A 14,223-nucleotide genomic window follows, 5' to 3' on the forward strand; every position below is an offset into this window, starting at 1 on the left:
GATTGGGAAAATGACATTTCAGCTGTGAATGCAGGACACATGAAGACAATGTTGTATCAAACTTTATTTGAAAAATCTCAAAAGTAAAGATCTTTGAGAGTGCATAGAAATGTCACACCCAAACCACAGGGACCCGGGTTAGTAAACATGCTGCTTATGTGTGGTGCAAATGATCTACAAAATGTGACCAGCCAAAGGAGGAACCCACTGAGTTTAACGGTTCCCGGGACCAGAGTTGGCGCCGGCAGCTGTCAATGCTGAAGCTGAACTGAATTTTAGGTGTAAAATTGGTGGAGTCGACCTTTAATGAAGCACAAATCCTGGCACACTGCACCCAAACATTGTTCAGAGAGAAGTTGATATGCTGTAAACACCAAACTGATACACGCTGATGTGTAAACACTATGTACATGAAGTGGTGTCAATCCTTTATCACATTTACATTTCCCCCCCATTTTTTTTTTTTCAAACCACCAAACGCATCATGAAGCAGATGAAGCGTCCTGAAATCCCACAAAGCCTCAAATGGGGCAGCCGCTGTCCCTCAGGGCCTCCTGCGCCCCCTTCAGGGTCTCTCGCTTCACACATTTCCAGTATCCGGCGATGCCGCGCTGAGGCTGCACCTGAGGACAGAACAGGTCTGTCGAGTCAACAGCTGCGCAATTCTTCACGTAGTTGGAAAAATCAATTTAAGAGCCTCACCTGCTGCTTAAGGGGGAGGGGAAAGTTGAGTTGTGCTATTTTTGGCGCCCGCCTACGCCGATATATAAAAGCTCAGGGGGGACAAAGTTCTCACCTTCAGGCCCCGCAGGACTCTGTCATTCATCACAGCCACAAACTCCTTGTGGCTCAGGCAGTTGTCTCCGTCCATGTCGAAGAGTTTGAATACGGTGTCCAGCACGTTCTCAGAGAGGTTGTGGCCGGTGGCGATCCTCACCGCGCGTTTAAACTGGGCTGCAACAAGGAGAAGGAAGAGAAGACGAAACACAGACAAGTGAACCTGCGTGTTTTACTCCAGATGATTCATTTTTAGGGGGATTAACATAGAAATATGGGGAAAGACCTATTAACACACAAACACAATCTATACCTCCGTCTTTATCTGCATCAACTGTGTCCATGTGTAAGAGAGACAGTCTATTTGGGCTGAGGATGGTGTTTAGATATACATAATTCTACCCTGATTATAATCCGCCCGTCAGACCGGGTGATCGCAGCGCAAAATGTGAAGCATTGTGAAATACTGATGAGATAAGTTTGATATTAATTTTGCTGAAATATTTGCTATATGGCGTAATAAATATAATCTATAGATTAATTGACTAATCGAAAAAAACGTCTGTAGATTACTCGTTAAAAAATAATCCTCAAGTGCAGCCGTGTATAATTTAGCTTCAATCAGAGTAGAGAGTGTGAACAGGCTCTTACTCATCCCGATGGGTCGGTTTGCCTCGCTGACCATTTTCACCGAAAAGGCAAAATCCTCCAAATTGTTGGTGAAAAGGCAGAAGGCTTTGAACTCATCGAATGTGATGCTCTGTGAGGGGGGAAAGAAATATCAGGGGTCATCTTCAGTGCAACACGCTTCTTTAATGGATTGTTGGTTGCCGTGACGCCCCTCGAGCTCCTACCCTGCCGGCGGGGATCTTCTTCCTCATGTTTTCCCAGTAGACATCGTTGTCTGCCTCGTTGGTGTAGTGCAGCAGCCACTCCGCAAAGTCTTCGCTCCGCATGGTGTCCATACCTTTGGAGAACTGCAGGAACTCCATCTCCTGGACTTCAGCCTGCAGGTCCTCCATGAACCTTTGACCAGAAAAATGAAGTCAACATCCGAGAGAAAAACCACAAATCTCTGAGATGTGAATGGATTTAGTAAGACTTGTATACTTGAGAAAGTCCTGATACTGCAACTTGTTTTCTCCGTTCTTGCCAAAGAAGTAGGCCTGCAGCGAGGTGTTGACGCCATCCCCCTCCTCAGCCGGCCTCTGGAACAACACGCCCAGTTTCAACACGCTCTGATTATCATGTCCCATCATGCAACGCTGCACTGTCAGATCTTTATGTGATTACGCACCTCTGAGCCGTCCTTGGATTGCCTGAATTTACTTTTCCCAAGGATTTTCTTCAGCTTTGGGAACAAAACATTAAATGACATTTAGTAGGCGACATAAAATGTGATGTGTCGACATATAAGCACACATTCGTCTCATTTGCAGCTGCACAGTAGAATTCATGTGAAGAACTGATAATATGGGGCTGATTTCTCCTTTAATACTTATGCAACACTCCCCAAGGTGCAGTGCTAACATGCTGTCGAATGAGAAATGCAACCTGACTGAACGACTCCACCTGCAGGGATGCAAGCACATGACCCATGAAACTGATTTGAGCAGCTAGATGTGTGTGTGTGTGTGTGTGTGTGTGTGTGTGTGTGTGTGTGTGTCCCCACACACCCCCCACGTGCATCTATACTCACCACTGTGTCGGCATCGGCGCTTGAAGCAGCATTAAAAGTGACAATTGAGCATTTGAAAGACTTTTTGTTGTAGCAGAATGAATGACGTTTGCTGGAGTTTGTAATTGAGTCTTCTAATTAAAACTAAGAAGTGACCAGTAGTAGCCCAAAACATTAAAAACTATAATTCGATATGTGCATTATGAATATGATCAAAATCTCCTATATTATCAGACAGCTATCATGATGAGCAACATCTCTTACCTTGAGAAACTCTTTTTTGTCCACATGCTCATTGCCATCAACATCAAGCATTTTGAAAGCTATATGAAATCCTGTGCGAGGCTCTGAAATAGCAATGCATTGTTATTTCATGTATGATATGATCAGGATGTGACATGAAACAGTAAATGTGGTTAGTAGGGTCGGCACAGTGCGGCTGCTGGTTAGACTCTAACAGATGCAGGTGTGCGACGCTCGGAGAAAGTCCAAACTCAGACAAAATCAGGAGCAGAGCCACTCGCAGACACAACGACCTGATAAAGCTCAAGCAGCAACATGTGGGAGTGCACAAGCTACTCACTGGTGAGGATGGTGAGCAGGAACAGATACTCGGTGTAGGAGATCAGCCCTGCAACACACAAAGCAATGCATGCTGGGTAACAAGGCAAATTCATCATCGTCAACATGAGGCCCAGCAGCACATCAATCAGATCACTCATGTCATGTGTGTGTATTTTGTCTCTGGTGAGTCAGCAAGGACAATCTGGTTTCCAAGCAGCGGACGCATACCGATTCATTTCCACAATTGATAATAATATCTGAACTCTTCAACTGTATTCTAAAGTGGTTAAGTCGTTTTGTGCGAGTGTGACTGCTGAGAGAGCGCTTAGTCATCTTTACACAGCCGTGTGCATAAACCACGCCAAACACAAACAAAGCAGGGTTCAGGTTGATTTGCCTGTACCAACATTTGGGCCCAGGTGTGTGTGTGTGTGTGAGGTGAGTGAGGCACCAAACAGCAGGTGAGCTCCTCTGGAAGCCGGCCGCTGCCTCCTTCACCTACTAACCAATGAGGAATCAAAGAGGAATCACATGTTTGAGGAACATTCAGACGCCGTGTGTGAACTCAGATAAGGGCCTCCTAACTGCCACCTAGGGCCTTGCTTGTGTGTGTGTATGTGTGTGTGTGTGTGTGTGCTACTAATACTGACTTACCATCATCCCCTAAGTTTCTGAACAGACTATTTCCAGCCTTTGCTTTTGAAGCAGCTAGCAGCATCTTATTAACCTCCTGCACAAACAAACACCCAGAGGAGAAAAGATCACAGCTGTGAGCTTCACAAGCGTTCTTTAAAAGGCCCAGAACCACAACACAATGAATGTCAACAAACCTCTTGTGTTAAATGCTTCTTTAGCAGCTTTCCTACATGGGAAGAAAAGAAAATGTCTGAGTCACGATTACAAAGTGAAAGAGACAGAAGCACTATGACCTATGATCCTATGCATAAGTGAAACTCTACAAAGGAAATGAAGCAAAATATTGAATATGACCTCATCACAAACCTTCTGATTACCTTCAACTGTGGTCTGCAGTGTGATATAATTGTGGATATTTAGACTGCATTTGAATTAGGTTGTAAATTTGCACACAACTTCCAAATCCTGACTAACGCTGATCTAATTGATCTCTTTTTAAAATACCAATACAACACTTCACACTCTAGTCTAAGCCCTGAGAACACCGGCGCTGCTTACGGTCCACATTCTCCAGCATGACAGAGAACAGGAAGTCTCTTGGGGTCATGTACGGCTCCTGTTCATAGGTGACTGAGGCAAACTGGTTGAAACGCATCTTTCTGGCAGACATTGGAGGAGGTGCTCTTTCCTGAGGGACACAAAAAATTTAAACAAGAGCAATGAGATAAGACAGACACGCCTCCCTTTCTTAAATGAATCAGATTAGCTCGCAGGACTTCATCACAAAGAACTCTGGCCTAACAAAAATGCTGAGTGTGTGGGTTCAAATCCCTCCCAGGGTGACGCAACCTCACACTTTATCAACAGTCCTTGAAAGTTAATTAAAGGTTATTGTTGTTTGGGCTTTCAAGAAATTTCAACCTGTGCTTCTCCTCACACTGCAATGTTGCCTTCGCGTGCCTCTCGAAACTCCGAGTGTCTGTTTGTTTCCTACAAAAAGTGACCCCTCACAGATGTGTTAAGGGGAAATCCTGAAGCTGCGTGATGAGGGCAGCACATCTGTATCATCTGACAGCTGCAGGACAGTTGTTCTCAGTCTTGCCTTCTCCTGCGGCACAGCTGGGGGACGTTCATTGTTGATAAATCCGCTCGGCTGCACGTTAACGCCCTTTTCCATGTGTAAAGGTCACTTCTCTAACTTGACACCGATACTTTGAATTCAACTTCTTGCCATATTTACCACCACCAATCATAAGCAGGTTATACAATTCATTTCATTTCATTTCCAATCTTAAAGAAACAATACAACTCAGTACCGTAACACTAATGTATCGATGAAAACGCACCGCAAACAAGAAGTGTTGAAACTCATAATGTTGCTTAATCTCGGTTGGGTCCTTCTATAGACGTAGATTAGCTAGAATGAAGCTACACCCAACAAAGTAAACATTTTTTGAACACTCCAGACAAACACATAGTAAGTGTTCTGGTACAGTTATTACAGACCATTAGTCGAATAACTCGGTTAAGAGTTTAAAAAGTTTGTTATAGTCCTGTTTGGAGTCACATTAATGAAGTTACTTACTTCTTGCGTGTCGGCATGCACGGCGAATGGCAGCGTCCCTCTGTTTGCATGATACTGATAATAACAAATGGCTCCAGACCCAATAACAGAGCCCCAAACTCCTGCGCTGACAGCTCGGCGCAGCCCCAAACCTCCCAGAGACCGAGGACTCTTCACAAAACCCCTCAGAACAGCCGAGAGTCTCACCCAGCTGGCCATTTTCAGGAAACTTCAACCAACCAGTGCTTCTTCTTCTTGTTGAGCGAACATTCCTCACAGTGAAATGTTGCCTTCACGTGCGCCTCGAAACTCCCAGAATCTGTTTATTTCCTGTAAAAAGTGAACCCTTCAATGTCTTATATCCTCACTTAAAATATGTTTACAGTCTGATGTTGCGCGATATTGTAGTGTTAGATCACAACAAAGATCAACATGATGTATCGACTGTATACACTCTCCTTATTATAGTTTGTTTTATCTGTCTCATTTTGATTACCACTCCAAAATGGCGACCATTTAGGTGCTGTAGGAATCGGGGAATGGTGTGAACCCTCTTCCACCAGCTTATTCCCACCACTAGGAGGCGCGTGTCACATCAGTTTACAGTGTTTGTGGCCACTAGCACTAGCCAGCAGAACGTTTGGGTAAAAACTGAACAAACCCTTAAACATTCCTTAAACATTGAATATAAATGGTCTTATGTACTGAGTTATGATAATATGACATTGTGCTTCTGAACTTCTGAGGTCACACAGATCTTTACAGATTCTGTTGCAGTGTATGGTTCAGAGTTTTTGTAATCTGACATGACATGAAACCGCACAAAGTATTCATACAAAGTCTGCTTAAAATCAGAATTTATCTTTATCAAGCATCCCATAATAGGCAATCATCAATTTGGTCCTATGGTTTGGTATAGGGAGTATGATACAACACTACAGCTGTAGAACCTATTTGATAATGAAACATGTATTTAGAAAATGCCAGAATAATTTATTTTGGGCAAAACCTGAACAGTATTATCAAATCAATGGATCCTTCATCCAATCAGTTAATGCATCTTGAGAGTTCTCTCTCTCTCTTTACTTTAAATAGTGTTAAACCTTGCTGTCAAACTATCAACAAGCATCGATTATTAATTTGTGCTTTAAGCAACGGAGGGGAAAAACGACAATGGCAAAATTAAGGGATGAACAGATTTTATGAGACAGTACCATATTTCATTTTTCCACAGACAGATATTGGCAAATGTTAGTCAATTCAAGAAACAATTCAGAATTAAAATGTACATTCTTTTAAACATACATCAAGTTGTGCAGACTTTGTGCAATACTGTATACATGTATGTCTTTTATAATAGAGAAGACCCTGCATCACCACTAATGTTTTACACTGTGCATGGGACGATACTTTAGTGCAAAACAAAAGTTGCATGAACCTTTTTTTTGTTCCTCCCACATTAAGTATTCACATTTCCACTCACGTTTTTATTCAAAACTGCATGTAGCTCCGGTGGGATTCAGCATTTCATATGTTGCTATAAGAAAGCCATAAACACAGCATAAAAATGTTGGTATTGAACCAATTACTGTATGTACAGAAGCAAGCATATTGATCTGAAAGCATTCAGATCACCTTTTGACATAACACAGTTTGGAAAAGAAAAAGCCCTTCAGTTGATTTCCACCAATGATTCAGTGTTGCAGTATGTGAGCTCGGTCTTCTGTCATCTCTAGGGGGCGCTAAACATTCAAGGTGTGGAGGACACTAAGAATCTCTTCTGATGAAACTAGAAAAGACATTCAATGTTTTTAGCCAGTTGAGTGCCTTTAGGTGTGACTCCTAACGCATTCCAGAGGGTCTGAAGCACCGAGGGGCTTTTTAGCATAGAACAGTGGTTCTCAAACTTTGAGCAAACATCTATGTATCACCTAGACAACGTATGTGCGTGTGTGCTGTACTGATACCAAGTTCTGTTTTTTTTTTACAGTATGAGCACTAAACGTTAATGATACCCACATAGGACGTAAACTTATAGTGAGCACATGGGAAAGTTGAGCAAAATTGACGATAACTATTTGTGAATAAGTTGCCACAATGAGTTTGGTTAGATTGAAATGATTCTGATTGACTGCAGAAACATCCAGTCTTATGGCATAGCACCCACCCAGGGGTGCTTCTAGTATCACCAGTGCTATACGTACCATGCTTTGAGAACCACTGGCATAGATCATGCAGAAATCACTCTTAGTAAATGCTGCTGCACGATAACAATGTTGATGTTTTCACCTTCTAATCATGGATCATAAGAGTTTTGGAGAAAAGTGTAGAAAAGTGTGGAATTCTATCTGAGGAACGTGTGTGAATGTGAGACGCGTCCACATCAAGTCCAAGTCAGGTTTTGCATCAGCAAGTTTGGAGGTTTATTTAATGTCATAGCAGCAAGTTGTAATGTAAGGTAACAAAGACATTACACACTGTAAGACCATCAATGAAGGAAACAAAGTTTGCACAATATTTTTTTTCTTCAGTCAGGGTTTATGCTGCCTATTTAAATTGAGACCATTACTTATAACAGAGTGGAAAACTCCCCTGTGTTTCATAAAAGTGATGGGAGGGAAACACTTAAAATGCACATGGTGATGCAGGCTAAATATCTGCCATGAGCAATGAGTTATCAGAACAGTTACAGCCACATGAAAATACTATAGCTCCTATTTCAATGATAAAAATGTATTGCAATGACAGGCTCACCGTCAGCATCAAGTACAATGAGACATTATCTACCCATTGTTTTCTCCTCTATTCCACTTTTTCATCAAACTGCATGACATGGCACTTATGTTCAAACGATATGTGAAGTGACAAACCCAAAGTAACATTTACATCATAACATAGCTTATCGGTTCTTATCCAGTTCATTTGAAGGCTGCAGTAATGCCGACAGACACGCTGTCACTACAATCCTCAAGTCAGCTGAATCACAAGTCCACTGGAAACAAACTTTTGGTGTTTTGATTAAAAAAAGGAAGACTGTTAAGAAGTTTTACACAGCTGATGGGACAGAAAATGGAAACACACTGTTACAACCAACAAGACATTTCAGCCTCTGCTTTGGCCACGTGTGAATGACAGTAAAGGGAGACTCCACCAACTTTCCCTTTCTCTGACTTTGCACAGCGACCTGCCATTTCCACAAAAGTAACCGGTGCTACTCACCGACAGACTGAATGCGATGTGGAATACCAATCGATGGAGTCCCCCTTTAAGGAACATTTAACTTCAATGCGTAGAATAATCACCGTAACCAATAAGCGGATGAATCCCTGTTCATCACTGTGGTCACAGCAGTTTTCGATGTGTTGCTTTGCCAAAACTTCCATCACCAGCAGTTCGAATATCCAGAGCAGCGTGTACTGAGCTGCTCAGGCTAGTTGATTATTTTATACATAAATTTAGCACACCTCTCACAGACACACTGACTACTCAATCAGCTAATATTACAAGTTTGTATTGGGGCTGCAGGGGGCGACACCTGAATTTGATAGCAGCCCTATATGAATAAATGATGCGCGTATAAAAATACAACAAGAATACCTACAGTATGTCCTGCTGCTCTTCCCTGGTAAAAGGTGCTTAATACAACTAGATATTGGTGTACTTATATACACTATAATATTTAATAGTGACTCCTAATTTGCATATTTTTCATTTAAATGGAATAAACGTTAATATATTTGAGTGATGATTCTTTTTATTCGAGTTATGCGGATTAATACAAATGTTTTAATTTTTACCCAGTTCAGTTCAGAGTATTGTTTTTATTAGAGCACAGGATTTATTGGTATACATACAAAGATAGATATATACATTTCATGACTTGAATCATGACAGTTGTACATTGACTGTTGCCTTTGACAAAGAGAGATTCCAATCGGTTTGGACGTTCCAACGAAAGACACAGGGTGCGAGAGTGTTTAACTCGAAGTGAATTGTTTCAATTTTGGGCACCACAAACTCTTGTTGTGATCGAGCATTTCACCGCTGAAACAGTTACAATCTGTTGAAAATATATTGCATGTATACAATACAAACAGCAGAGGGGCCATTTGACTTATTCATTCATCTTACACATCAAGGAGGAGTCTGTTTTCTCAGACACGCCTCCCTTTTCACATGCTTACTGTGGATAGAAGATCCTTTTTTTTTTAAATATAAAACTTACCTCTGGATTTTGACAAGTGGACCATGACATTTTCCCCACTCGCGTTAAATTATTGCAATTCCAGTACTGCCACAAACAGAACATAAAAATAAAGGCATAAGTTTAACAGGTGCACTAACAGACTATTTCATGCAGTCGTCTGATTTGTAATGTATACAAAGGCGTTGTGACACATTAGTGTTACTTTGAGCATTTCCACTTTGGGGGTAACAGATTTGTCAGAATTGAATGGAAAGCTCTTTTCTCAACATGGGCCAGTGTGGACTAAATAATAATAATAACAATAATAGTAATAATAACTCAAATAAATTGGCGAAATGTGTATTAATTGACACCACTCAACTCAGGTGGGTAACACCAGCATTCCATTATATAAGCATCTTTCAAAGCGAGCCATGTGATGGGATTAAATGGCGTTATGATTAGTATACAGATGTGTCAGGTGTTTCAGGTGCACAACTGCCTGGAATAAGCTTAAGTGAATTTGACAAATCTTAGCTTTCACATTTGCAACTAGTTCTGGTTTCCTTGTCCCCTTTTCTTTCTCTAACAAAGAGAATTAAAATAAAAAAGTATATTGCTTCAAAAAAACTTCTACTTTTTTTTTTTTAATCTTGTGAAACATTTCATTCAACACCTCTGGGGTTGTCTAGAGAGACAGAGCATTACATCGTCAGTCAAAGATACATACAGAAAGATGCTGTGGATCCAAGAGATTAATGATCAACAATGGGACGTGAGAGTGACTAATTCCTGGGGCCACTTGGAGTCTGTCCGTCTCTGCCAACCTCCTATCTACCAGCAGGTGGCACAATGCAAGCACTGATGTATTGCCGGGGTGAAGGGGAGGGGCTGAGAGATTAGTCTGTCACAGTTACAATAGTCAGTCCAAGGACCGTGGCCTCAAAGTGTTCCAGCTCTGTGGGAGGGAAGGACTGAGGATCTGCAAACCTCGCTGCACATGCTCTCCATCCACCCCTCCCACCCACCACCTCCTATGTTTCATGTCAGTGGGTAAAGTTAAAACACAGAGACTCCTCATTTGCTCTTTCCAGACGTGCTGGAGCCCCCCGCCCCGCCATCTACCTTGTCGGCAATCTCGGACGTGTCTAACTTCTCAGATCCGTCCCCTTTCTCTGATCTCTCCTTCTCGGACCTCTCCTCCCCTTCAACAAGCTCAGATCTCTCTGACCTGGCATCTGCGTCGCCCTCTGACCTCTCCTTCCTCTCCGAGGGGTCGGCATCCGTTGTCGAGGTGCCTGGCTTGTCCCACTTGCCGAGCTCCTCGTGCTCCGATATACAGGTGGAGACATTTGAAGTCCAGTTCTTCAGGTCCTCCTAGAGAAACCATGGGGAGACAAACTGGTTGTGTCTTCATGTGTCAACGTCAGGGTTCTGCCTCTTTGAATTTCTATTTTGTGATCTATCATCTTACCAATCTAAATGTGATGGTCAGTAATAGTTCAAGTTTACTCATGGTTCAAGTTTGGTTTAACATAACATCCCATGAGTGACAACACGTAGTAGGAATTTCTTAGTAGTCATCATTTGGCCAGAATGTTGTGAGTGGAGCACATACTACATTCATGTATTCTTCATGTTAATCAGTAATGTGACAACTTTTTCATCAATTTTCTTTTGCATTCAAAGGTTTTACTTAACCTCATGCACCGAGCACTATATGGTCCTGGACAGTTCGACAGCTTCAGAACATCTCAAAATGGTCAGGGTGTGGATATTTCTGTCCAGACCAGAATAATTGTCTAACCAAGGGGGGAAGATGAACACAACTCAAACCTGTACAGAGGCAAAAAGGCCCTAAATGTGAAGGTGACCAATGCAGCATTAACAGAGCAGGGACCAAGGTTCTTCCAATGAAGAATTTTATGGCGATCAGAAATTACTCGAGCACAGTAGGGAAAAGTGGAGGTCCATGCAGTTTCAGTACAAAGGTTCAAGGTTATGCTATCGACTATATCAGGATTAAATAAACTGTCAAAATGGATTCAATGTCTGATGTTTGCATAAGGTAGAAATCCATCTAAAAGGTGATGTGACTCAGGTGTTCTTACCTCATCCCTTGCGTGGAATACAAAGTTGTTCCCATCGCTACATCTGTAGCAGACAAAAAGCAAAGGACAATGTCAGTTCTTTACCAACATTTAATAATGCAGTGGTTCCCAAAGTGGGGGGGGGGAAAACTTCAGATCTAAAAAAAGGAGGGCGCGAAAGAAAAAGTTTGGGAACCACTGAAATAATGCATCTGCTGAAGAAATGAGATGATATAACTTCTTCTTATTCTAATAGTAAAGAAACACACGTTGAACCCATGAAGAGTTTCAATTAACACCATGAGATTTGCCATAATAACAAACTGCTTACTGGAGAATGAAGACATTTTTCTTCTTCTTGTACCCCTTTGAAGCGTCAAATGTGCAGTTGCTGAGGTCAACGGGAGGCTCTTCGTTATAAGTTATGGTCAGGTTCCGAGGATCTTTATAGAAAGTCAGCAATCCCTCTTTCAACACGCAATATACATTCACCCAGGACTTACTGGAAGGGCAGAATGGCAAAAGAAATACAATGATAGAATGTGGAAGAAAAGGTAATTGACTACATGCTTTCCTTTGGTTGACTTTGGAGTTGCAATTTTGGTCACTGTAAACTGCTCTTGTTGTATGTTGTATGTAACCCTAACCCTGTTCTGTAAGCGTTTGTACCTGTTGGGGCTCCTCTGCTGGACTTCTAGGTCGGAGGTGGTTGCCTTCTTGCGGTAGAGGAAGCCTTCGTTTTGGGCAGTGTGTGAGGGCAGCTGGGGAGTCGCGGCACCAGTTGCTGGGGCCGAGCGAGAGCGGCGTGGCTCCTCGGGCTCTTTTGGACGGGGCCTTCGCCTCGGTTTGGGGCGGTCTCGGGCACGAGGACGTCCATCGTAACGTGTAACAGGTGCTGAGAGACTGCTAGTAGGCCGGTAAGGCTCTCCTCGTGCCTGGGAGAAGCAGAGGACAATGTGATACAAGGAAACATGAACCTGTGCAACATCATTGGAATATGCTTCATGTAAGCTCACTCACTTGTGCTGCCTCTTTCTCTTGGGCTTGTTCTACAATCTCAGCCATAGTAGATTTCTTGTCCCTGCAGGAAACAAGATATGAGAAACCCAAACAGGACACAAATTCAGAATGTGACATTAAAGCAACAGTTGGATCACATTGAACAAAAGACAAATATGTAACAATTGTCTAAATTTGGCCAACATGAGGTGACTTACCCTGAGCGATTGTCAGAGCTTTCCTTGATGTAACCTTCCAGGTCACTTGAGTCTTGTCTCTGCAGCCTTGGCTTGCCGTTCCCCTCCTGTTCACTGGATGACTGCCTTTCCAGACGCCTTCGGTGGCGCTCCTGGCGTACGATCATCGGCAGCTCATTCAGCCGGGCTTGGATCTCCTGTTCGCTGGAGGTCTGCCTGCCGAGCTTGTACTCCCTCTCTCGCCTCAGATGGTCCATTTGGGGGTCAGAGCGACTGCCCCGGGGATCTCTCTGGAGACGGCCATGGAGGAGTTCCAGCCCCGACTCTGGACCCATGGTGTCTGCCATTGGGATGTCCCCAAACTGTTCCCTCTGAATTCTGCTGGCTTCTAGGAGGGGGTTTACGGCCTTGTGGATGTGATTGATCCTCGGCTGCATGAAGTCGGCCTTCAGGTGCTGCCATGCATATGCCATCTTAGGATCCATGATACCACCACTCTGAGCCGCCAGGTAACCTGAACTACCCAGACTTCCACTGCTGTAGTGATTTTGTGCCAGATAGCTTGAGCTACCCAACCCCCCAGTGCTTTGAAAATTCTGCGCTAGAAATCCTGAACTTCCCATATTAGCCTGCTGAGCCAAATACCCAGAACTTCCCATATTAGCCTGCTGAGCCAAATACCCAGAGCTTCCCATATTAGCCTGCTGAGCCAAATACCCAGAACTTCCCATATTGGGCTGCTGTGCCAAATACCCAGAACTTCCCATATTAGGCTGTTGTGCCAAATACCCAGAGCTTCCTAAATTAGGTTGTCCCAAGTATGCGGAACTTCCAATATTTTGTGGTTGTGCCAAATATCCGGTACTGCCCAAATTCTGCTGTTGTGGTAGAAAGCTTGTGGTTCCAGTACCTGTGGTGCTTTGTTGGTGAGCTAAGTTACCCGAACTTCCTAACCTACCGCAGCCTTGATGGTTTTGCATGGAGTTGCCAGAAGTTTGTCCAAAGTAACCAGAGCTCTCTGCACTCCCACCAGTTTGATGGTTCATCCCAAGGTACGTTGAAGTGTCTCCACCACTGTGGGAGGTCAGCGCTGAGAAACCGGAGTCATTTCCCGCTCCAGCTACCTGGTTGTTCATCCCGAGGAAGGCGGAACTCATCAACTTCCCGCTGCTTTGTTGCTCCAGTCCATGGTAGCCTGATCCATTTAGAACTGGATTGTAGCTGGATAGGGTTGAGGACAATCTCTGGGTTGCAGGTGTCGCACCGAGGTCCAGACTGGTCTGAATAGGTTTGGCGTCTACATGCGCTTGTACAGTCTGCCTCAGAAAAGATGAGGTAGCACTAGTTGAGGGAACACTGGGAGTCAGACAAGACAATGGGAACATCCTCCGGCAGGAGAGTGGTGTCTTTTTCTCTTCCTCTTTTTTCTTCTCAGCCTAAAAGGTAGGTAGTTTAAATAACTAACAGCATGACATGGAACCAAATTATAAGCACAATTCAAAGGTAGAATCAAGAAAGCAGAAATACAACTA

At 43.2% G+C, this 14,223-nt stretch overlaps 2 protein-coding genes across 3 annotated transcripts in view; both read right to left on the minus strand.

The window, feature by feature from the left end:
- Window positions 1-51: 51 nt before the first annotated feature.
- micu2 (mitochondrial calcium uptake 2) lies at window positions 52-5,743 on the minus strand. The gene is made up of 12 exons (XM_076161232.1): window positions 5,241-5,743; window positions 4,214-4,343; window positions 3,850-3,881; window positions 3,674-3,749; window positions 3,039-3,086; window positions 2,720-2,802; window positions 2,075-2,128; window positions 1,888-1,985; window positions 1,632-1,803; window positions 1,429-1,537; window positions 797-954; window positions 52-623 (listed from the first exon to the last, which is right to left on the minus strand). Exons 1-12 carry the CDS (start codon window positions 5,436-5,438, stop codon window positions 522-524), a joined length of 1,260 nt encoding a protein of 419 aa, XP_076017347.1. The 5' UTR covers window positions 5,439-5,743; the 3' UTR covers window positions 52-521.
- Window positions 5,744-6,468: 725 nt separating this feature from the next.
- sptbn4a (spectrin, beta, non-erythrocytic 4a) overlaps window positions 6,469-14,223 on the minus strand; it is a 51,762-nt gene continuing 44,007 nt past the window's right edge. For both annotated transcript variants that reach the window (XM_076161462.1, XM_076161463.1), the window contains 6 exons: window positions 12,713-14,127; window positions 12,516-12,576; window positions 12,165-12,430; window positions 11,827-11,997; window positions 11,517-11,559; window positions 6,469-10,782 (listed from right to left, as the gene is read on the minus strand). In XM_076161462.1, the coding sequence (XP_076017577.1) occupies window positions 10,483-10,782; window positions 11,517-11,559; window positions 11,827-11,997; window positions 12,165-12,430; window positions 12,516-12,576; window positions 12,713-14,127 (2,256 nt within the window). In that variant the 3' untranslated portion in view covers window positions 6,469-10,482. The remainder of the gene's footprint in view (window positions 10,783-11,516; window positions 11,560-11,826; window positions 11,998-12,164; window positions 12,431-12,515; window positions 12,577-12,712; window positions 14,128-14,223) is intronic.

This window comes from Genypterus blacodes, unplaced genomic scaffold (assembly GCF_046128005.1).
Source record: "Genypterus blacodes isolate CSIRO-AG114 ecotype Tasmania unplaced genomic scaffold, CSIRO-AGI_Gbla_v1 ptg000111l_1, whole genome shotgun sequence".
Lineage (NCBI taxonomy): Eukaryota > Metazoa > Chordata > Actinopteri > Ophidiiformes > Ophidiidae > Genypterus > Genypterus blacodes.

What these genes read in the sequence shown, in the direction of transcription:
- micu2 (XM_076161232.1), bottom strand. Translation starts at nt 5,438, where the DNA reads ATGGCCAGCTGGGTGAGACTCTCGGCTGTTCTGAGGGGTTTTGTGAAG. An exon ending in AGAAGCATTTAACACAAGAG is followed by an intron (nt 3,750 to 3,849) that starts GTTTGTTGACAT and finishes TTGTTTGTGCAG; the next exon opens with GAGGTTAATAAGATGCTGCT. An exon ending in AATCCAAGGACGGCTCAGAG is followed by an intron (nt 1,986 to 2,074) that starts GTGCGTAATCAC and finishes GTGTTGTTCCAG; the next exon opens with AGGCCGGCTGAGGAGGGGGA.